The sequence below is a fragment of the Tiliqua scincoides genome, chromosome 8, assembly GCF_035046505.1.
Source record: "Tiliqua scincoides isolate rTilSci1 chromosome 8, rTilSci1.hap2, whole genome shotgun sequence".
In the NCBI taxonomy this organism is placed as follows: Eukaryota; Metazoa; Chordata; class Lepidosauria; order Squamata; family Scincidae; genus Tiliqua; species Tiliqua scincoides.
In genome coordinates this window covers 53,719,312-53,744,062 of record NC_089828.1, presented here as the reverse complement: position 1 = coordinate 53,744,062, position 24,751 = coordinate 53,719,312, and the positions used below count along the sequence as shown (strand labels likewise).

Sequence of the window (24,751 nt, the reverse complement as noted above, 5' to 3'; positions counted from 1 at the left end):
TCACACACACACACACACACACACACACAAGCATCTAAGGCATGCTTGGGCCTTAAGAGCTAAAATATTAGAAAAGGGAAAACGGAATCAGACTCACCCCGATCCCTGCTGCAGTCTCAGTGCATCGTTTTCCTGAAAGATGGGAATGCAAAGGTCGGCTGGCTCTCGAGGGTAGCCACAGTTTGTCTGTGGGTTGTGCTTTGCCTCCTCAGCTGCATCGTACTGCCGTTTCCAGGGGCTCTGCAACCACCTGATCAGTGCTCCATCGCAGGACTGCAGAGCTGTCGTTTTGGTGCTGACTCAAATGTATTGGAAGGGGTGCACACTCAACAAAATGGGCAGGGTTTTTTTTTTTCCCCAAACCGAAATCAAGTTTTCAAACTTCTCTCCCTCTTCTTGTTTCTTCCCGCCCTCCCTTCCCCCAGGATGTGTTTCAGTGCATTAGGATGCAACACACATGCTTGAACTGTGCAAATAGCGTCCCGATTATTTTTTTGTTAGTCATCATTCTCCTTCAGGTCAGCTTCCCCTCCCTCACCCCACTGCTTAACCCTTTCTAAAATTTTAATTTGGACATCACCTCCTGCATTCCTGAACGGCAGCTCTTAAAATCTCAGGGGATATTTACATTGGAGTCGTAAACTGCACAGCCCTGCAAGATGTGAATCCAAAGATTATTTTGTCAAGCCCCCTGCCATAAGGCAAGAAGCTCTTTGTGCTAACCCATATCCAGAGCATACAGTCGGCTCCCCACACCTTCACCCACCTCACCTAAACTGTCCCATGCTTCAAGTTGAAAAGCAGGGAGTGTATAGAGTGTCCTGTTGCCGGAATTGCCTGCTAGATTTAAAGAACAGTTGAGTGAGACAATGTTGTCAGTGCTGCAATCAGCTTTTAATGACTTAGCAGCTGTAGCATAGAATAGGTGCTTTGAGAATTAGTGGTTGGTGCAAGTGGATAATGAAAACATCAATAGGCATTTAGAAATAAACAAACTTTTTCAGGTATATTTTCTTGCATAAAGCAGTTCCAGTTGCTGGGGCCTTTTAAAAAATAAAAATAAAAAATCCCATGTTCTTCATCTGTATTTTTCGTTTCAAAATGCTTTGGACTTTTTGACCATTTTTAGATTGACAGCCCCTTAACAGCAGCCCGATGGTGTTGGTCCCAGCTTGCCAGCCTTAAACTAGGTTGAGAATGTCAGAAGACCCCTGCTTGGATCAAACCAGAGGTCTGTCTTGTTGAGCTATCTGCTTCCTGCAGTGGCCAGCCAGGCCAATCTGGGAGAGTCACCTGAAATCCTCTCTCGCTGTTGCCCCCCAGCAGCTGGTAACCGGCGGCATCCTGCCTGCAAACGTTCAGGTTCTAGTCTAATCTGCTGGGCTTAATACCTGGAGATGGGCAAATGTACCCTGAATTGCTCTAAATCTTCCCTTTAAAAACATTGGTGTTTGAATTCTAAAATAATTGCAAAAAAAAAAAAAAATCCTCTTTATCCCCATGTAAACCTCAATAACAAAATCCTGTTTTCCCACCATGCTTGTAATGCTTGCTAAGGTGTACTGCCTTGCTAGACTGCACTGAAGGTCTATCTAGTCCTCCATCTTGTTCCCACCAGCGCTGAGTTGGATGCTTCCAAGAAGGAAGCATGTCATGAAGGTTATAAGTTTTCCTGTCTTTGGCCTCCACCCCCAGCAACTAGTATTCAGTAGTATCACACCTCTGAATGTGGAACTTCCTGTCCTCCTCAAGTAGCCACTGATGTACCTACCCATCCTCCCCTGTGAATTCATCAGCTTCTCTTTTTCCAAAGCATCTACATCAGTGTTTCCTAACATTTGTCCCCTGCCGTACCACTTTACATGGTCCTCCTATTCAACGTACCACCAGAAGTAACTGGTGATGACATCATCACCAGTTACTTCTGAGTTGGGAGGCCAGATGTGGTGTGACAAACACCAGTAAGAGGCTCAGGGTGGATGGGAGGGCTTTTTTGAGTACAGAAAAACATGCTTTAGAGTTCTGTCCACCAAACCAGACCACTTAACACTGTTGTGTCGTGTTCCTGGCCTCACTACCAGGCAGCAAGGGTTCCACAAGTACCACCAAACACCACCTCAAGTACCACTGGAGATACCCATCCACTGGTTGAGAGACACCAATCCAGGCCACATGTGGAAGTCTCATTCTCTGCCCTTAGGCAAATTCATGCATCCCTTATTAAGGAGATAGTTTGTAGCCCAGTGGTAGAGCACCTGCTTGCATGCAGAAGATTTCAGGTTCAATTTCCAAGTAAGGATGGCAGATTCCCTCCCCCCCTCCGACCTGAAATGCTGGAGAGCTGCTGCCAGTCAGTGTTGACAGTGCTGAAGCAGACGGGCCAAGGGTCTGACTCATATATGGGATTCATATATGATGTTCATAGGGTTGGATTCTGGATTCCTGTCCTCTTGAGTCCTGCAGCATATGTGCTCAGGATAGTTCAGCCTGCTCTTGGCCTCTTGCTGCTTGACTCAGTTGATGGAAATAACAAGTGTAGGCTCTGCAAGGTGTATGGATAGTTCCAGGTAGGGGTGGTTCTTCTCTAGTGACACTTCCTTCATCTCCATAGAGCAAAAAGGCAGCTTGCGGTCCAAAAGATAATTTTGTGTCTTTCCTTCTCACGAGGTGCCTGGCAGCTGTGGGCTGCCTCTTACTCTTCTGATCTGGGGAGAAAATTCCCCTTTCTGTCTTTTGCCACGGCACTCCACCCTACTGCGCTTTGGCACTGTTTCAGCAGAGCTTTGTACTTTAAAATTTTCCAGTGGATTGTGCCCTTAAAAAAAACACTCTCTACCCCAAAACTCACAGTTGTATTTGTGTGTGTGTATGCTGTTTTTAATTCTGGCACCTTATTTGCACATCTGCTAAATACTAGTCTGAGGCTTGGTGTACTCTACATCAGTGGTTCTCACACTTTTAGCACCGGGGCCCACTTTTTGGAATGAGAATCTGTCAGCACCCACCGGAAGTGATGTCATGACTGGAAGTGACATCATCAAGCAGGAAAATTTTTAACAATCCTAGGCTGCCATCCTACCCACACTTGCCCAGGAGTAAGTCCCATTTACTATCATTGTTAATATAATATATATAGTAGCTTGTTAAAAGTACAAGTCTGTAACATTTCCCCAAATTAAGTCACGTATCATGGTAGCATCAAGTCTAACATATTAAAAATAAAATATTGAGGAGAATGGGGACCCACCTGAAATTGGCTTGTGACCCACCTAGTGGGTCCCGACCCACAGTTTGAGAAACACTGCTCTACTTGCATGGGTGCATGCAGCAGAGTGAGGTGGTAGAAAGAACTGTGTCAGTGCAGAGTACATTCAGGAGATGCCACTTTTTTGAATACAGGACTCCCTCATGTTTAGAAAAAGAAAAACCACTTTTCCTGCAACTAGAAAGCCAGCACAGTAGGCTAGTGTTCTGCTTCCTGATTTCTGGTTTTCTAGTTGCAGAGAGTGTTTTAGCATTTTTTATAAAATGAACAAAAAGGTTATTCTCCAGGCTGGCCCAAGATCTCTTGGTGCCCCAGGTTGCACACCAAATGGTTCTCCCCCTTAGCCAGAGAGAGGCATGCCAAAGCCCACCTCTCCCCGCCCCCCACTCTCTGGATTTGGAAAGGAAGAGGGGAATGGAGCAGAGATGTCCTAGCCTACCAGTTTCTACTCCTCTAGACTTTCTTCTGCTGTTTTTTTTTTTTTTTTTTGTGGGATGGGGTGTGTATCAAAAAGATTGAATTTGTACCTGCCACTGAGAGATTGCCTTGAGGCAATATAATTCTGAAGGGGTAGAATGGACTGCACCACTTCAGTTGTGGGAATTCTGGTTCTGAATGCTCCCCTAAGGATAAAACCATCCCATGCATAGAAAAGACAGAACAGACAGAGGGTTGGATATAACCTTTCTCCCTCTTCTCCCCCCCCCCCCGACACTAACTTGCCGAAGAGGCTTTAAAATTGAGAGCACTCCATTTGCCCTCTAAGGTTGCTCACCTCATTCTACTGCAGATGTAGAAAAGGCCTGAGAAAAACACCAGGGAAAGAGTTGGAATGTACGGGGAGGAGAAAAATCAGAGAATCAGAGGTGGGCATGGTTAAACGCAAAAAAGTGAGTCCCATGTTGCATGTTGGGCCTAAAGGTGAGCCCCGGGTGTGACAAATCTGGGACTGCTGATCTAGAGGATGGATGGTAGTTTGAGCTTGCAGTGCCATTAGAGCAGCAGGCATGACAGCTATGCAGCTTGACATCCTGTCCTCGGCCCCCAAGAAGACGGTTATCCAAATGTTTTGGTGCAGAAGCACACGTGCTGAAGCGTCCCAGGAAAGCCTGTGTACTCTTACAGCAGCCGAGGCTGGCACAGTGGGTGAGATCACCGTGGATGCACTGCAGTCCGTCTCCCTTTTGAAATCTATGGCTAACGCCCCCCAGGATTGTCTCTGATCCTAGTCCCCTGCCTTTTTTAATTGTACCATCCTTGCCAGTGTGACAGAAATGTGCAGTAATACTAAGCCTCTTGTTCAGGGCAGCTGTTCTCTTCTGAACAGCCTCCATGAATGAATGGAGAAATGAATGGAGAATTTCAGAAGTGAATGCATTGGGTCAGCTGGGACATTGAAAAATCCACAAACATTAAGACAATTAAGACGCAGTTGGATGTTTTTGTAATAATTTTTGGAACTTCTGCAAGTTCTTTTGTTAATTGTTTGCAGTGAAACCAAATAACTGTATATGTATGTGATCTCTTTGCCACCCCTCTGCCCACAAGATGCTTTTACCTTGCTTATTTTAAGAGTGGGGGGGAGGGGAGTGTGTCCTTTGCAAAGTCAGTTTTCTGCCTGGGCCAGCTAGCTCCCCTGGACACATAAGCAATATGTATAGTCCTGCATATATCATTTTACTTGTGCAGCTTTAAAAGGCACTACTCGTTTTACGCTTCTTGGCTGCCGTCTAGCTCTGCAGTGCCGTGAATCCACTGAAGTTTCTTCCTGGCATGTAGAGCTGCAACAAAAGTGTTAATTAGCAGAGTGTTGAAATCCTGGAACCTGTCTTTAGTGATTCCTGTGATTGATTGAGAAAGGCACTCCTTCAGTGAAACAAGGGCATGGCATAGTATGTAAATTTTTCATCTGGATGGGGATGTGAAAATGTCAGGACCTTCTCTTCTACGATTAAGACTTCAGGGTCAGATCTCATTGGTTTAGTGCCTGGCACCCGTTTTCCACATGTCTGCTCTGTTCAGTGTAAGGTGGGGTGTAGGGGTAGAGCTGTAGCTCAGTGGTAGAGTCCATGTCAAAGGCCCCACCCAGGTTCAATCCCCAGATAGTGCTGGGAAAGACCTCCTGTGAAACCCTGGACAGTTGCTGTTAGTCATCATAGATAGGAGTGAACTTGATGGACTCCAATGGTCTACCTCCATATAAAGCAGCATCATAAGCTCCTATGTCTTGCTTTAAGAATGAGAGGGATGCTGAGCTCTCTCTTTCCCCTTTCCATAGCCTGCCTGCCCCTGATCTATTCCTTCACCGTTTTCTTCTATTCCCAACTCAATTCTAGTATTGGAGCTAGGAATAGAGGAAAGGTACTGGAAGAACTGTCTCCAGGCAGATGAGGCCTGACTCTTCCATTTACAGCACTTCCGATATGAACCTGGGTCTCCACTATGCAATACAATCCTTTCTCATTGTATTGCATAGTGGCTTTTGAAGGGCTTGGTTAAAAATTCATGGTCGCAACATGCTTTTAACTTGAAAACTACTAATGCACAGTTCCCTGCTCTGTTCCCACCAATGCACTTCATCTTTATATTGTCTTTTTGCCATTCCTTTTGGATTGTTTTGCAATGAATGGGTGCAAGAATGGATCATTGCTATATGTCTTGATCTCGAAAGGCTCAGCACAAATTGGAATCAATTTTCTTTGGACTGAGCTATTGATAAAATGACTTGCTGAACTTAAGAGCTGCAGTAGGCTTAACTGGGGGATTAATAGTTGGCACTGAATGGATTAAAGGAAATTCTTGGTTCTAAGCTGTTTTGGTAGTTAGTTCTACTCCCAGTACAGAAGATGATAAAGTAATATTCAAGAAACGTAGTTTATTAGGATTAGTTAATCTCACAAATTAGTAAGCATTTGAGTTCTGCTTCTTCAGAATGAGCATTAAGCAAAAATAAAACAAAAATTGGAGGAAAGAGAAATCCCAGAGTTGGTGATTGTATATTCATAGGATGGAATGCAGGAGATGTTATGCAGACTTAGATTAGATTGTGCAACTTGTAAAGGAAATTTCTTAGGCTGCTGGGACAGTGGTTGCTTCCCTCTTCGAAAATGTAAAAACCAGCAGTTGTTGGAGTTGTCTCCAGCTAAGGAGAACACACAGTGCCCTTTGTAAGACAGAAAGCAGAAATAAAAGGGCTGTCACATTCTTCTTTCTGTTTATGAAACATTCAGTTTTGTTAACTGTGAAAGAAAAATGTGGTAGCCCTTTTATTTTAGATGGTATTCCTGAAGAATCAGTAGGAGTCAAATCAGGTATTATATCCTAAAGGATGGAGGACTTAAGCAAAGCACTGTCTTTAGGTGGTAAAAGGTCAGTGTACCTCAAGTTCAGGAAGCTCCTGGACAACTGGGTTTTCGCCAAAGCACACAAAAACGTGATACTCTTCGAAACACACAGGCCTGATAAAATTGCAATAGGTATGTTGGTCCATTTAGAAAATGGGTAATACCTTATCACAGACACACAAAAGACTTCCTTTGAAAATACTTGTGTTTTACAGAGAACCCATGCTTACTCTTGAAAGGCATTTCTGATATAATGCTTGTAAATGCACAAATTAGCAGCACCCTTGCTATTTAAATATATTTTTGCTACTCAAATAACTTACTACTTACTTCTTCTGTACCTCTCCTGATTCTTACTGAAAGGAAATCTACCAGAAGTTGCAGAACACATAGAATTGCATTGCTTGTGAATATTCCCCACCCAGTTGCAGTATATCAGACCTCTCTCAACATGCACATCGATGAATATAAGAGGTACTTTTCTTGTGCAGATGTTTTTGAGCATCATTTGTGGTTCCTAGGTAGTGTGACCAAATCTCAGTTGATGTGGCTGAAGAAAAATAGGCAAGTGCACAGGAATCATTTTATTGAAAGTAACTAAAGTTCAGGAGGCAAGCAAAGAAGAAAATGTGACGAGCTGTTTCAGCCCCCTGTTGAGTGGGTAATTATACATCCAAGTCACGTTTAATTTCTAGACCGGGACAATGACTGTGCCTGAGCAAGTCAAAGAAGTTAGCTACAGGGGAACTAACACTTGACTTAATTCTGATGGTTGCCCAGGATCCTGTGTGAGATGCAGGTGTCACTGAGCTACACCAGTGCATCGTGCTGTCAAAATTCAGTGTTGTATGCAAGTGGAAAGTTGCCCTGGAAGCCGAGTTGGTTTTGTTTATGTTCCATAAAAGGAAGTTTCTGGAAAATGAGAGGATTTGTTTATTAAAAAAATTTGAATGTATGTTGGAAAAGAGGATTCAAATCTAAGACTATTCCAGTGCAGTTAACATTAGTCAAGGCAAGAAGGCTTTCTTCCGTGGAAATCATGCCCAAGTGAGAGAGCACAAACATGTGGAGCCAGGAGAGCTAAACGGAACTTCCAGGCTCAGAGGCAGTATACATCTGAATATCATTGACAAACAGCAGCAGGAGGAGGGCTGTGGTTTGATGCCCTGTTTGTGCTCTTCCTGAAAGCACCTGGCTGGTCACTTCTTCGGAACAAGATGCTGAACCCTTTGGTTTGACCCAACAGGGAGCTTCATATGTTCTGCCAAAGCAGGGGGGGGGTGGGGTCCTGTGGGATTTATAGGCCATTGGCCTTTCATTAGACCATTTTGTTTCCAAAAAAGACTTCCTTATAAGCATGATGAAGGGTTTGCTGCCAAGTCAATTTAAATTGTTAGATAAAATCTTCTGGGGGTGGTGGAAGTAGCGATTCTTCACCCAGATTTTGATGAATGAGATCTGGAGCTACAGAACACTGGGCTTCTGCATTTTCTTCAAGTAGATGGGTCTCATTGCTGGTGGGACAGAGGTCTCCATTAACTCCTTTGAGCCAGTTGGGTAGAGGAGGCAGATCAAGCAGCTCTGGAACAGCAGGCTGGAGCGGAACATCAGCTGGGGTGCTTGGTATGTCGCAAACTGAAGTTTGCACGCTTGTGGAGGAATCGGAATTACCTGTGGCTGTAAGGCTAGACTGGCCCACAATTTCTTCAGCACTGCAGCTCGGTAGGACATCCGGACTCGCTCTTGATTCAGGCAATTGTCCCTCGTCACTGTCTAGCAGCTGTGTATCCTTGTTAAATTTCCAAGGCAAGAGAGAGAGAACTGAGGTACGCTTCATGCTGTGCACAGGTTCTTTATTGGCAGTAACATCTGGTACGTCTCCGTCTGCAAAGGGAGAGCGGCCTGCCCAATGGGGAACAGGGGAATCTGTGTGTCTCCATCGCTTCCACAAGAAGATGCCAACCATAATTATGATCATGCCCAACAGGATGGCCCCAATTAGTACTGCAGTTACTAAGTGTGCATCATGATGGTGGGGTTCTTGGTGTTCTGTAACCCAGGGCTTCCCAGTAGATGATAGTTCAGTTGTTGCTTCGCTCTTTTCATTTTTGATAAGTTCTCCAGATTTGCTTCTTGTATATAAATACGTTGAAGAATTTGCAGGCACCTTTATCTCTGCAGAGAGGTGACTCCACCACAGTAGTCCATAGAGAAAAATTGGGACAATGAGATGGGTATCCATTGTTCTCTTAATGCTGTGAATTCTTCTGTAGCATGTGGAGAAGAGAAGGCAGTTAGTTCTCTGAGCCAATTCATGCTTTCAAAATGTGTAATATTAACATTTTCTTGGGTCTTTCCTGGCCCTATTTGGGGATGCCAAAGATTGAACCTGGGACCTTCCGCATTCAAAGTAAATGCTCTATCGCTAAATATACTGTGGCAGACTTTAAGTCTATCTAACCCAATGTTGTTTTCGGCAGGGATGCTTTCCATCACCTGCCAATTTCCCTTAGATTTGATCTGAGACTTTCTGCTTACAAAGCATGAGCTCTCCAGTTGAGCTGTGGCCCTGCCTGACACATGCAGTGACTCTGTGAGATCGTAAGTCCATCTAGCCCAGTGCTGTTTGCTAGAACTGGCGGTGGCTCTTCAGGGGGAGGGAGAGAGTTTTCCTAGCCTGTTGCTTCCTGAAACCCCCAGTCTGGAGATACTGCCAAGAAGTAAGCCTGCGACTTTGTGCATGCAGAGCAAGTACTTTAGGGCCCAATCTTATCCATCTTTCCAGAGCTGATGCAGCTCTGCCAACAGGGCATGTGCTGTATCTTCTGGTTAGGGGGAACAGTGACAGAGGCTTCTTCAAGGTAAGGAAATGCTTGTTTCTCACCTTAGGGTGCATTGCAGCTGCCCCAGCCTGGGATTGGGATCTTGTTGTTTACTTGTTTTGTACCCTGCTTTTCTCCCTGGAGTGCACCCAAAAGCAGCTTACAGAGCCATAAAATCACATTTTAAATTATGGTTTACAATATAAACATTAAAACACCCTTAAAATATTACAAATAAATCACAGACCAGCAGTATCGGCCACCTTGATTACTGAACTAATAACCCCTAAGTTGAAGGGTTGTGCATGGATCAGGAATCAACCTTTATAAAAGCATCTCCCAACTTTAGATTAGAAGATAAAGCTAACAAAAAAAAGAGATCAAAATTGCATCCTGCAAATGTAACTAATGTTTTGAGCCATGAGATACAAAGTATTCCTGTGAAATTTCTTATGATGAAGCATTTTTAAACTGCAGTTTGTGTTAGTGTTTTTAAAATAGAATGTATCAAATTGGTAACTTACACCATGATGATGCATTCTACTAAGGCTTTTAACTTGGTGTTTTACTGCATGCGGAGGTTTTGTTAAAGAACCAGGGGTGGTGATGAACCACAAATCCATGCAGAATCAAATATTTGAATTTGTAGCTACATCCAGGTAGCAAGTTTGAAATCTCTAGGAGATGTGGCTGCCTTCTGTAGCACTTGGAGTTCTACCAGGTGATGAAAACTTGATGCATACTACTTTTTTCCTTCCTATTTGCTCTTAAACTTTTCATTTTCTACACTGGCTCAGCATGTCCCCATTTATTCTAGAGTGATTTCCAATGGGGCTAACTCTCTGGGGAAAGTCCAGGTAAAAAATGCTAACCTCTTAATCAGACTTTATTAAGAGATTTTGAAAAATGGTTCATTTTTGTAAAAAATTTCACTTGCAGTGTGATGGGGAACATGAAGCTCCCTGTTAAACTTCACAAAGAGGCGCTTTTTAAGTCTTCTTCCTCCTATATTTAGCAGGGGGAGACCAGCTGTCCCTATTCACTCCACATCATCTTCTCCCCAGTGGCTTTAGCTGGTATTCTTTTGCATCTTTTAAAATTGTGAGCCTTTGGGGGAGCAGAGAACCTTTTTTTCATTTAATTTGTTCTGTAAACTGCTTTGTGAATTTCTGTTGCTGAAAAACAGTATATAAATATTTATAATAAGGATAAGAAGAAACCAGTGTTGAAAGCTAAAGTACACAGTTCTAAACACTGAAATATTCCATAGCAGCTTTTAGATTTAGCCAACTGATGCTTTTTCCCCAAACCCAGAGGTGTAATGAAGTCTCTTACCTGTATGATATTGTCTCCTCTACTAACCAGCCTCTTGTTTTGAAGTTCACATTTTAATGTTTTTCAAGAGCAGGGAAGTGTGTGCAAGTTCTCAAGTTGTGGGTGGTTCACACATGTCAAAAGGGGATCCTCAGAAAGAGGAAGTTTATCAACACTTGGGGCAGGAAGCATCAAGAAGCAAGAAATGACTAAGAAGTTTGGATGTGTTCATTGTGCACAGATGAAGGCCGCCATTGGGTTGTCACAGTGAAATGTTTTCAACTTCTGACTAGTCTTTATGGCAGCAAATAGAAATTGTTATAGTATATAGATATTTTGCACATCTGTGCCGAGAGACAAATATTTTCTAATTGGGTGAGACTGTCCATTAACTTACTGCAATCTTTTAAGTGCTTCTCTGGTGGAAACAGAAAAATATAATTACTCAGAGAGACATGTAAATAGTGATTCAGACAGAACAATCTTTCATTGGCCTCATGTAGTTACAATGTTTCAGTCACTAAGGGCATAATCCTAACCCACTTTCCAGCACCGGCATAAGGGCAATGCAGCTCTGAGGTAAGGGAACAAACATTCACTTACTTTGAGGAGGGCTCTGTGAGTGCCACCCAACTTCAGGACGAAGCACACGTCCCATTGGCAGAGCTATGCCAGTGCTGGGAAGTTGGTTAGGATTTGGGCCTTAATATGATAAAGAAATTAAGAGTAGGCTATAAGATTGCATATGCCTCCCCACAAGTGTGAGTTCTCCCCCAATCTTTCCCCCATGGCCACGTATCTGTGTTGACCCTAACTGTGGTTGATACAAACTAGGATCCCTGTTAGACGAGTGCTTTCAAACCTGTTTCAGGTCTCAATCCAGATGAGAACCATAGTTAGTTTTAACTATGTGCAATCCCATAACTTGCTCCCAGTAATTTTTTTTTTTGCCATATTTTGATGATGAAGAGCAGAGCTACCATTTATATTGTTCATGTAGCAAAGGACTCCGCTTGAATTGCAAAGGGCTGTCTCTGCAGGTGGGGATCTGCTTTAGAGGCCTGAAGCAGGCTTCCTCCTTGCCGTGTGTATGAATTATGTTCATAATTATTCATAATTATGAATTATGTGTATAGGAAGAAGTTGTGTTTGACTTGCCCTTAGCCAAGCAGTTTTCTGTTGACTTGAAGGAAGTGTCAGCTGACTAGCTTTCTCTTTCCATCGTTATCTCTAGTGGCTAACTTTCCCACTTGAAATCGCTGGGGAAAGTTAGCCACTTGAGAGAATAATGAAAGGAGCCAGAAATCCAACCAGCCAACTCCTCCGTCACTCTTAACAAAAAGCCGTGTGGCAAAGAGTGATTCCAGTCACAAGGGGAAGGTCAGGACTTTTAGCTTCTCTCGTTATTGCTCCTTGTTGAGCTAATTGTGGAGGGAGCTCATCAGTGTTCGATATAGCAGAGCCAAAGCTGTTTGTTTCATGACTCACACAACATTTAATTCAGCTTGTTTAAACCTGCACCAGCTCTTCCTTGTCAAGGAGAGTTTACAAGTTCTGCGGGGGCTTCTTTTCTTTGCATCTTCAGCTGCTAAATTTGCATGAAAGCATAGCCTGAAAGTACATTTTAAGAACTTGCCTAGTTGCGTTTCTGTGTGAGCCATTCCTGTAGCGGCATCTGTGGTGACCGAACAGGAAGTGTTGTGTTCCTTTGTGGTTGCGAGTGGGGGTTGTGTAGCTCCGACTTCCTCCTCCTCCTCCTCCTCTAGGTAAGCTGCTATGTTTTCCCTTCAAAGGATTTACTTTTCTGCTTGCTTTTTTCTATCAAAGGAGCAATTGCCAAGTTACATGTTTGAAATATATTTGTTTTTACATGTTCTCGATAGACATGCAAGCCTTGGAGAATCCAGTGCATAAGTACATCACCCCTTCTAACCCCCTATGCCACTGCTGCTAGCTTTGGCTTTTAAGATTAGCTGTTGTCTGGCCTGTGAACTCCAGTTTTTTTGGGTCACCGGACCTGTCACGTGCAGGGGCTGGACAGATCAAGTGCAGGCCACCCCATAAACTCCCCAGTACCAGTAACAGTAGTGGCACAAGTTAGCTGAGACTTGCACCACTGCTATGCCTTGCAACCCCACCTATGAAGGAGAGTTTCCACCCTGCTCTTTTCCTTTGGTTGACCGTAGGCCAAACTTGAAGCAAAGTTGTGTGTGCAATTTAGTTTAAGCCCTGAATCTCATCTACGTGACTTCTGAGAACCTAGGGAATGTCCTGTTAATAAACCAAAGTTCTCCTGGTCCAAAACCGTCTTTTGTAGGAGAGATCAGAAATGCTCTTCTGAGTAACTTGGCTGCTTATTGGTGTGAGGAAACATTCTTTACTCTGAGAGCACGTTCAGAATACTCTGTAAAACGCATGCTGTCCTCCTGTCCCAGCTGAGAACTATCTGCCATGAGCATTGTCCAGAAAAATGGCTTGGTGTGATTGCATTTCAGTGTAAGAGCTCTAGCATGCTAAGGGCCTTGCAATGCTGTGAGTGCATTCACGGATTCATCACCAAGTGTGCGAGATCAAGATTTGGAGGTCTTTCTGCAGCGTCCTCTGTCAGTTTGCCCCAAGGTGGGAAGTGTTCTGTCCTGCTGCCTGAGCAGAGTTTCAAAATTTCCCACAGTACACAGACATAGGAAGTGGCAGCAGTTCTGCTTTAAATGCAGAAGGTCCCAGGTTCAACACCTTCAGGTCTGGTTGGGAAAGAACCCTGTTTCAAGCCCTGGAGAGCTGCAGCCAGTCAATGTAGACAATACCATTCTAGATGGCGTGACTCAGATATAAAGCAGCTTTGTATGTCTGATTTTGTTTTCATTGAGAAGGGGCATAGCTCAGTAGTAGAGCACCTTTTTTGCATGCATGTGGTTTCAGGTTCAAGTCCCTGTTGTCTCTAGTCTAAAGGGAGGAGGTGGTGGGAAAAACCCCCTGTCTGAAACCCCAGTGATCTGCTGCCAGTCGTCTTAATGAGGTAGATGGTCAAATGATCTGGCTCATAATATAAGGCAGCTTCATGTCTTCGCAGGACAAGCCAGGACCTTGAATCAACCCTAAGATTTTGCACCTAACATTCAACTTCTCTTGGTTGTTGGTTGTTATCCCAGACGTCCTCCAAAGAGCTCAGGGTGGTGATCACACCCCTTCACCTGCCCACATTATCCTCACAGCAACCCTGTGAGGAAGATTCAGAGATGACCTACTGACTTAATGGCTGCGTTAGGATTTGAATTCACTTTCCCTAGTCACAGTTTAACACTATTTGCTGCATCAAAGAAGATCAGCACAGCCCCTCATCACAGGAACCTCATTTCACCCAGTGACCCCCATGAGCTGTCCTACAGGTGGGGAGAGCTTTATATGTTTCCAGTGCTGTTCACAGTGGGATGTGAGGGGCAGAGCAGGATTTTAAGCACTCAGTTTGCATCTCTGTATGGAAGCAAGTTGCTGAGTAGAGCCCATGTATAGCTGACCCTTCTGAATTCAAAATATAATTTGTTTATTGTGGGGATATTTATCACCATGTTCTGGCCTCCAAAGAGGCCCCCATCAACTAAATAATACAGATACAGAGATAAACACACACAGAGAAATCATCATTGGCATAAAAACAATTACAACAGGAAATGGTTGAGTAAGAAGGCCATAAACCTTGCTTGCATTTTCTCCTCCTCCTCACAGGGCAGTTGGTGTTTCTATGGCTATACTTAAAACATTAGTTTTCATTTTCAGCCTGGGAATAGCAGCTGCTCCCTCCCTAATTGCTAAGGAGTAGGTAGCAGCCAAGTTTCCAGCTGTAGGAGAATTTTCAGCATGGAGAGCCCCGGTCAGCAGAAGGCTACGAGAGCATTTCACATTCTGCAGAATATCTTGGGCGTGGGACAAGAGGAAGCAGACGGGAATGAGGTAATTCTTGTGTCCGGGTGGGTCCCTTTCAGCGCTGGAATGCTGGCAGAGAAGGAAGCATGCCTTGTGGGTCAGCCATGGAACCCCTGCCCCACCCAAGAATACAGTTAGAAATGGAGCTCCCCCCCCCAACATTCATTCTGATTTTATACTAGAATATGGGAGGCTCTGTTGCTTAATGTACAGTATTGACGTCTTGCATTGTGTAGAGTTTAGTGTGACGGGCTGTGTCTAGTGGTGCAAGTCCCCACTCAACTGTGAAGTGCACTAAGTGACCCTGGGCATTACCCTTTGGGCTAGTCTACCTCACAAGGTTGTTGTGAGGATAGAAATGGGAATGGGGAAGAGTTATCTGCACATCCCTGAGTTGCTTCAAAGGGGGCAGGATAGAAATGCAGTAAGGCTAATGTATAATTTGTTTTCCAAAATTTTTCTGGTAAGCTGCTCTGAGAGCCTTTTTGGCTTTTTTTGAGGTGTGAAATATTGTTCTGTCTAAATAAAACATGTCAGCTCTGGAAGTTCAAAACTGACTTCACGAGAAGCTTCCTTCTACTGAATTGGACCTTTGGTCCATCTAGGTCAATATTGACTGCACGGAGTTACGGCAACTCTCCAGAGTTTCAGGCAGGAGTCTTTTCCTATACCAGCTCAGAATGCTGCCAGGGATGGAACCTGGGGCCTTCCACATGCAAAACATTGTACTTGCCATCTTGGGCAAAGAACTTTCCTTGTCATCCATGACCTGCTGGAGAACAGGATTAACCCAGGATCTTCTGCATGCAAAACTCTTCCACTGATCTTCAACCCCGCCAGGCACTGCTACAGACAGAGTCCAGTGAGTTCTTCTCCTGGGTCCTTTGAAGCTAAGCAGGGTCAGGCCTGGTTAGTACTTGGATGGGAGACCGCCTGGGAATACTGGGTGCTGTGGGCTTATACCATAGTCTTTCGAGACTGAAGGTTGCCAACCTAACCCCTTATGTCAGTGCTTTCCAGCACTGGCATAGCAGGGCCAATGGGACTTGTGCTGCATCCTGCAGTTGGGTGTCACTCACGGAGGCCTCCTCAAAGTAAGGGAATGTTTGTTTCCTTACCTCGGAGCTGCATTGCCCTTATGTCAATGCTGGAAAGCACTGACATAAGGGGTTAGGATTGCGCCCTAAATTGCACAAGTTTTGCAGATTAAGCTGCCTGTGTATATGAAATAGTGATTGATTGGATCATGGGTCTGCTTAATGCATGACTGCATTCACAATTCATGCATTGCCTAGTGGGTGCCCCTCCTGGTCACCTCGCTAACTCCCACTCCTTTCTCGTTTAAGTGGCTTCTCAGTGGTTTTCTCAGTTAACATGTCACCATTTTGGTGTGGAAAGGGACCACAGGATGGGCAAGGCTGTCATGCTGTTGCACTTGTGTATGAATCACTGGAGTGAGAGTCACCAGGCAAATAGAAAAGTTCTGCATTGCCAAAGTGTCTTATGGATCACGCCGTGAACTTAATCACCCGCAAGGTCATTAACAGCCAGCAGATCCCATAGATTGGCATCAATGACACTCTGTGTACAATGTGAGCCTGAATTTCTCTGCAGGATGGGAATAACAGTGTCCTCCCTCACAGGGGTGTTGTGAGAACAGACAAAAGATGGCAAATTGCTTTGCACACCTAAAGCATTATATAATTTTCATAACTGCTAAAAGAAGAGTTAAATATCTAGTTGGATCATTATTAAGTCGATTGTATGCAGTACTCTGTATGAGCTTTGTTGCCACCATTGCACCTGCAGAGGGTCATCCAGCAAAGCTGTTCTGGGTCGCATGTGGTCCCTCTTGCATCCTAGTCTGTGTGGGATGATGGACCCCTTGGTTGCCCCCTGAGATCAGTTTTGCAAAGCACTTCATGGATTTCCATTTCAGTAAAGTTTATTAACTGTGGGTGAAGTCCTCTCAGCGTGCTCAATATTGAGCTCAACAAAACGATGCAATTTCCATAAAAAGTTGGCATGTAGTTATTTTTCTTTTTCTAGACAAATTCAGAAAATTTCTTTTATTCTTGGGGTCATTGGGGTCCAGGCACTCCCCTGCCTTGATCTTTAGGCTGCCTCTGCCCCCTTTCCGTAAACTGACTTGGTAGCAGCAAGTTCTCTCTCAGGGCCTCTGTGAGAAAAGTTTCCCAGGGGGACCTTGCTGCTGTGCTGCCACCTTAGCCAGATATGTTTGGGGGAAGGGCACGGTGGGATTGGATGGGTATCCAGCAGAATCAGCTCCAGTATAGACCAGGCCCACGCTTGGAAGGATCCAAGCTCTAAGACCAGGCTCTAAGTGGGAGTAAAACTGGCAAACTGGGGAACCATTTTTTTGAATTTGCCGTCCTTGCTAGTTGCAATTATTAGCCAAATTTAACTTGAATTTGTTTGCAGTGAACTTATTAGTGTCACATTTAGCTGAGGTCAGAGATCAAAGTTTCATCTGTAGCCTGATCAATGAAGAACACTGTGCTTGAAACATGAGAGAACATTATATTCGGAACAAATCAAGCATCCCACAAGACAGGTAGCTGTAATTAGTAGGCTATTGAAGGAAGCTGTTTCAGGGTCTCCTGTAAAGTGTTTATTAGCATTTTAAAGCTTGACTCTGATCCTGTTACAAAGGAACCTCTCTTTCCCCCTCCCCTTTCATAAATTCAAAACTCTGCAAACTTGTTGTGTTTTAAATTACTTTTAAGGAGCCAAGGTTACTGAAATTGAAAACATAAGTTGACTCTGCTCCAGGTTAGCTGGCAAGAGTGGAGAACACCATGAGAAGTTTTTCTGCAAGCAGCTGTCAGGCCTTTTCCAGGGGTGTGCTCTTAGTTGTCATGTGCTGGGACCATGACATGGTCCAAATGGCCAAGGCGAAAGCAAGCAGATCAAGGGCCAGAGGAAGTCAGGGCTCAGCTGAGGGTTGAGTCCAGAGAATGCTGTTAAGCACAGTGAGACAAGTCCTGTATCCAGAGTTGCTCAAAGCAACAAGTTGATCAAACAGCTCTGAGGCGCTGTATGCACCTAAGTAAACCAGGATTGGCCTGTGGGTCAGCTCAAAGTTACTGCCATCCTTGAACTGTAACCGGTAGTCATCTGGGTTCACAAAGGAGGCAGAGCTTTGATGCACAGTGGTTGAGGTACCAAGTGTTGACTGCTGGTGCCATGGTTCAAGAGCAGGGCTTTGCGATAAAAACATCTCTCATGCCAGTTCTGAGAGAGTTTCTTTCCAAGTGCAAGACAGAACAAAGAAGAGGTGATTAATCTGGCCATTGTTGTTGGTACACAGGCACACAAGTCAGCAGAGAGAAATGGGAAGGGAGTGAAGCCATGTCTCTCTACAAAGAGAAAACCTTTAGGAAGTCTGCCAGAAAAAGACCCAGTGACCCCGCAGTACTGATAAGCAACTCAAGGACCTGAAGGTGTGTGGGGGGGGGGAGGCAGAAATCGCTACCATCTTGTGCATGGACCGGAGACGAAGATGGGCTAGCACGCTGCCCCTTAGGATCATCACAATGCACATGAATGGGGTGAGCCAGTGAGAGTTTCCCTCCTCTGAGGTTCTGTTTCTTTCATTGAGAACCTCTGCTTTCTGCAGGCCATGTGTGTGAGTGTGAAAGAGAGAAAGATTTCAGTGTTTATCAGAAGCTTTATTTATAAAGCCTGGTGTCACCCCTCACCAATCCTAGTGGTTGAGTGGGCTTGTGGGATGAAATGTCTGTGATGCTCCCCCAGTCTTGCATCTGTTCTATTTCTTGCACTCAGTGACATTATTCATGTTGTCTTGGGTAAGTAATGGTGAAATGTGTCTTGAAGTCGTCCACGATTAAGTCACTCTAGACTGGGTGATCCTAAAGTAGCATGAGGGCACTTGAAGGGGCACCCTATAGCAAAGTCCGTAGCATCCAAAAATCACCAGCAGTGTGGAAATGGTTAGAATCCTGTGCTTCCCCTGAGGTGGCATGTAGCCTTCCAGTTTTTTATTCTTCCCTTATGGTATCCGAGGTGTGTTTAAATCTCAATGTTTATTATGGTGCTGTGTTGTGGCTTTGCTGATACCTCCTTGAGCTTCTGTCTGTCAGATATTTCACTAGCAAGTTTCCTGCTAACTTCTTCTCCGACTTTCCCAGGTCCTGCAGTTGTTCTTTCTGGCCCCGGGCTTTGCATCATCAGGTTATTTCCTGATTCTTCATTGGCCAGCCTCTGTAGCGTTTCTAAACCAGCAGGCCACAAACTGTTTGTACTCAGAAAATCCCCATTGCTCCTGGGCAGGCGCTTGCTTGGCTGCCTTCTCCTGATATAAGACAGCTTGGTCGCCATCACTACTGTGGTCAAGAGTAGGAAAACACACAAGATGACCAGCACCCCAATTATGATGAGGAAAATCAACATCAGCCTTTTATTGTTTTCTTTGCAGAGTTCAACTTCGGCATCTGTAATCTGGTGCTTGCCAAGAGTCGTACTGGAAGGAAAGGGAGATGTTGGCACCTCTGGCAAAAGAGTTGAGGATAATGATAGGGATGTTGATGTATCTGTTGGCAATGGGGATTTGGTGATAGTTGTTGCCTCCTGTGGAGCCCATGTTGCCTCCTGTGGAGCCAATGTTGCAAGAGTTGTACTTGCTTCTGTTGAGGTCTGGCTTGGGTTTGACAGATTTTGTGTAGTGGAGACAGAGGGACTCTCACTCACTACCAAAGGATCTTGTGTAGTGGCTGTTCTCACTGGCAAGCACAACAGTAGAATGTTCCCAAAAAGGAAAATCAAATACACATGGAAGGTGTCCATTAGTGTCATGTTTATGGGGTGTCTGTCACCTGTAAGAAAAGGAAAATGATAGGGTTGAATCAGCTGAAACGATGAAATCATTTTGTAAGTCATTCTTAACGAAGAGAAAATCTTGCTCTGAAAAAGATATTGAAAGGCACTGGAAGCAAAGACCAACCAATACCTTAGGTCAGTGTTTCTCAAACTGAGGGTCAGGACCCAGTAGGTGGGTCGCAAGCCAATTTCAGGTGGGTCCCCATTCTTTTCAATATTTTATTTTTAATATGTTAGACTTGATGCTACCATGATACGTGACTTCATTTGGGGAAATATTACAAACTTGTACTTTTAACAAGCTACTATATATATTATATTAACAATGATAGTAAATGGGACTTAGTCCTGGGTAAATGTGAGGAGGATTGCAGCCTAGGATTGTTAAAAAGTTTCCTGCTTGATGATGTCACTTCCAGTCATGACATCACTTCCGTTGGGTCCTGACAGATTCTGACAGATAAAAAGTGGGTCCCGATGCTAAATGTGTGAGAACCACTGCCTTAGGTTGTTCCTGTGGTGCTGACTGCTGCAAATACCTCATTACCATCTTTTATTGTGTTCAACCAACTTTACACCCATAGCATATACTAGGGTGGGCAGCAGATCAGGGTTTTTTTGGTTTTTTTGAAGGGTTTTTTTGGAGGGGGGGAAGCATAATTGGAATATTGAACAGTGTGTGCTACTAAACACACACGCACCCCCCCCCAAAAGTAGTATATAAGGTGCCATCAGAATATAAAAGTTCTAAAAGATGAAATATAGGAAGCCTTGACAGGTAGGTCCTTGCCAAAGTTAGACTCATGTGTTGTTAGGTAACTTCTTTGGTGACATGGCTTAGCTGTTCATTGATTTCTAATCCACTATTCCAGTGGTTCCCAAACTTTCCAGTGCCATGACCCACCTCATCCTCCACTGTGGGTTGTGACGCTGCTAGTCGGAACAACTTAGCTGGAGCCTCCAGAGGCCTCTCCTAAGTCGTGCCAGGCCTACAACCCACTCTGTTGACTCCCTGCAGGCCTAATATGGCCTGCAGATGCATCTGGAAGCGACTTGCAGTTTGCAGAAGACCTGGAAGAGTCTTTCAGAGGCCCCTGATAAGTCACTTCAGTCAGCAGAGCCCTTAGGCTGGCTTCTGGAATGGCTCCTATTTGAAGCCAAACCGTCAAAAGGATAGGCAGGAGAGCCCAACTCGCAACCCACCACACATGGACTCGTTACCCACTAGTGAGTCGCAACCCATGCTTTGGGAAATGCAGCATCCGACCTCTATGTTTGTAAGGTGGCTAGCACCATATTGAAAATGCAATAAAACCAACCAGCTTATAACACAGTATGTTAAAATGAATTACAGTTTAATGATCTGATGTTAGATCTGAGCTATAATTGCTTTTATTTTGTGAGCAGCACAACAGGTTTAAAGACCTGATCACTCATATTCTTGTTCTGTCTTCTCCAGTCTTGTAGATGTGTGTGTTGGGGGGGGGGGGTTTAAGCTATTTATAGCATCTTGTGCTTTGTTAAAATTGGAATGGATAAATGTCATGGCTGTTTTCCCATCTGTGCTGAAACGTCAACAGTTTTTGCAAAAGATTCTTCCAGAAACCACCAGTGCCCTATAGATACTTAGTAAAAAGATTCTGGCACAACAGCCACAACATTGTAAGGTGGACCCTTGAGTCAGTCTAGTTCATCTGGAATATCTATGTTGTCCTTGAGACGTGCACTTCCCAGCAAAACAAAAGCAACTAGGCCCGGACATTGCTGTGATCATGCAAATTGCCCAAGGCAATCGGGACACACAAAGGAGAATTAAAAGACAAAATTCCAGTCTTGGTCTTGAAGGTTAAGAACATAACATAAGAACATAAGAACAGCCCCACTGGATCAGGCCATAGGCCCATCTAGTCCAGCTTCCTGTATCTCACAGCGGCCCACCAAATGCCCCAGGGAGCACACCAGATAAGCACACCAGGTTGTGTAACCTTCCTTTGATACTTTGATCCATCAAGGTGGATCCTATTGTCAGTAGAGTTTTGATCCCTGAATGGTACCTCGTCAAATATTTCCCAGGTAAAAACATAAACAGTGGCATGGCAAATAAAGCATCAGTCAGGGCTATGGGTGTCCCATTAATCAGTGTGTACAAAGCGTAAATGTAGAATTAGACAACATAGAGTTTGGTATCTTGAGAGTTTGCAGCACCAGTTCAAATGTAAAATGGGGAGTGTGGCACACAGCATATCGCAGACCATTCACCTAAGGCAGGTAAGTTGGACTCTCCCTGCTTATGCAAAGCTAGCACTCATAGGAAACGTTTAGGATAGACGCCCCTTTCCCTGGGGAGGCTGTTGTACGTGCAGAGGAATGTTATTGAGCAGAACTCTTTCAAGCATGCAGTTTCCTCCCCTGTATTCCAAAGTGGGAGCAATCTTTAAAGAACAATCCATCTGCCGTACTTAGTATTTGCTTATAAGATTTTCTTCTAGAAAAATCAAAACATTGGAGGGGTCCTTGTAGGCCAACTAGTCCAACCCCCTGCTCAGTTGCAGGAAATTTAGTGCTCGCACATCTTCAACAGATGTTTTGGTATGTTCTAGCCCTTGTGTCTTGGATGGACATGCCTTACAACCACAGACAGTATCCACTGAAAACTGGGTGAGCACATGGAGACTAACTAGTAGTACTTTTTCTGTGATCTTTGGATGAACCGTCACTACCTTCACAGTAGCTTCTTTTTATCTTACTTATACCCATTTACTTGTCATCTTTCCTTTTCTGACTGGCAGATGCCAAGAGCCTGAGCTGCAAATTAGAACCTCCCCAGTTCATATCTCACCTCTGCGATGAGTTCTCAGTTGGTGGCTTTGGTCACTCACTCTCATCTCCAGCTGAAATGCGGGGATAATATCTCCCTTGCAGAGTTGTTGTAAAGATAGCAACTAAGGGCGCAATCCTAACCCCTTATGTCAGTGCTTTCCAGCACTGGCATAAGGGCAATGCAGCTCTGAGGTAAGAGAACAAATATTCCCTTGCTTTGAGGAGACCTCCGTGAGTGACACTCTACTGCAGGATGCAGCACATACCCCATTGGCACCTCTATGCCAGTGCTGGAAAGCACTGACATAAGGGGTTAGGACTGCATCCAAAGTCTTACATGTGAATTGCTTGGCACACTCAGAAAGTGCAGTACAAATGGTAGTTGATGATGGTATTTTCTAGCCCTGGTACTCAAGATCCCTTCAGCTGGAGGTGCTGTGGACTGAACTTGAGCCCATGTATCCTGCCACTGCCTTACTATACCCTGGGGTTTATGTTTTTGTTGCTGTTCCACCCCACAATTTTTGTTGGTTAAGTTCTGAAAATCATATACCTTGGGGCCAGCATAAAATTGCCAAGTAAATCTGGTGATCCCCATTCTTTTGAGTACAGGAATTGGGTTTTAAAAAGACCAGCTTTGAACTTTTTTTTTTTTTACTCTCACAGAACTCACACGACCCTGGAGTAGTTTGGTCTCCCCACCCTACCTCGTGCAGAATCATCAGCTTATTTTGAATTTGCCCTGCTTTGATACAGTCAATGGAAGAACCCATTTTGCTTAAACTCACAAAAGCAAAGCAAAGGAACATCAAGGGCTCTTTATATCCTGTAGTCCACCCAGCCTGTGGCATCATTTTGTTAACTTGCAGTTTGTCAGATCTAATGTAACCACCTGAACAGGTTCCCAATTGTCTTTCCAAGCATTTTTTCCCTCTCCTAGCATTATAAGTAACCTTTAAAGCAGGTCCTTTTTTTTTCTTTTCGAAAGTCTCTGGTATTAAAGCTCTGTTAATCTGCAGCTTTGGTGTTCCCAGCTACAACTTGGGAGAGGTTACAAGAAAAGTTTAAAACAAAACTCAAGTCAAAGGTAAATTGGGCTTACCTGGAGGGGGAAGTTGGTTGAAAGTTTGGCTTTGAAGTTCGGTGTTAAGTAAGCAAACAGCTCCTTGGTACTTTCCTCTGAGCTTGAGGAGCCGCTGATGATTTTTGTGTTTTAAAAGGGAATGCTTCTTAAAACATGGTGTTTAGTTCTCCATTTAGAGAACTGAAACCACAGAGATGACACATTTCCTTTCTCATGTAAGTATACCGTGACACTTTAGAGGAGGGAGTGGGGAACCGCCATGTTACCCAAATTAGCCCTCTGAATTGCAGGGGAGAAAAGCACAGGAAGGTCCCTGCCTTCAGAGAGGAGAACTTCTTTTGCTACACCATACCTGTGCTTGCTCTTAAGAGACCCACCCTATTTCGCCTTTGCTGTTGTATTTAAATAGGGGTTTCCTTTCAGCAGAGTGCACCATTACGTCATTTGTTTTTGTTTTTTTTTAAGTGGGCTGTATTTTGTGTTTCGTTAGTCACGACCAAGGAAGATTGTGACAGTCCCACTGAAGTGACAGTCCCACTAAAGTGACACTAAAGTGACAGTCCCACTGAAATCAGGCACATCTCTTCAAACTCTCCTGTAGATTGTGACAGTCCCACTGAAGGGACAGACAGTCCCACTGTCTGTCAGTCCCACTGAAGTGTGACAGTCCCACTGAAATCAGGCACATCTCTTCAAACTCTCCTGTAACTTAAACTGATGGCTTTTGTTTTTTCCTCAGTTTTAAATTGTTATTGAATTGTGATGTTTTAATGATTTTATTATAAGCCATTTTGAACCCTCCCCTACCCAGAAGTAAGTCTCGTTATGGTAAATGGGACTTACTCACAGGTAACTGTGGATATGATTGCAGGCTTCGAGCAAGGCCAAAATATTTTACATGAACTAACAGCAGTCCTGGCCGTGTCTACTCAAGAGTAAATCCCATAGTGTTCACTGGTACTGGGAGCAAAGTATGTATAGGATGACAGTCTTGGGATGTAAATGTGAGGGTACAGCAGTCTTCCAGAAAGATCCATGTCACTCTGTAGCAGTTGAAACTAACAAAAAGCCTTGGGGTCCCTTAAAGACTAGCCTACTTATTTCAGAATAAAATTTCCTGCCCTGCAGTCCATCAGATGCATGTTATAAAATCCCTGAAAGTTTGTGTTGAGCCGGTTCAGATATTGGAGTCAAAGACACGCTATCCAGATAATTTGTGACAAACTTCCATGGTAAATGCTTGATATTTGTTTGCTGCAGCTGTTAGATTCAGAACTGCCTGCCTTCCCAAATCGCCGTGGAATTGATCAGGGCAGAAGCA

General features: G+C 44.2%; 2 protein-coding genes across 6 annotated transcripts in view; one reads left to right on the top strand and one right to left on the bottom strand.

Moving 5' to 3' along the window:
- NF1 (neurofibromin 1) overlaps nt 1-24,751 on the top strand; it is a 177,285-nt gene that overhangs the window by 95,051 nt on the left and 57,483 nt on the right. The gene's annotated exons all lie outside the window — the stretch shown is intronic.
- On the bottom strand, nt 17,284-23,549 carry EVI2A (ecotropic viral integration site 2A). The gene is made up of 2 exons (XM_066635287.1): nt 23,449-23,549; nt 17,284-19,522 (listed from the first exon to the last, which is right to left on the bottom strand). Exon 2 carries the CDS (start codon nt 19,500-19,502, stop codon nt 18,720-18,722), a length of 783 nt encoding a protein of 260 aa, XP_066491384.1. The 5' UTR covers nt 19,503-19,522; nt 23,449-23,549; the 3' UTR covers nt 17,284-18,719.

What these genes read in the sequence shown, in the direction of transcription:
- EVI2A (XM_066635287.1), bottom strand. Translation starts at nt 19,502, where the DNA reads ATGACACTAATGGACACCTTCCATGTGTATTTGATTTTCCTTTTTGGG.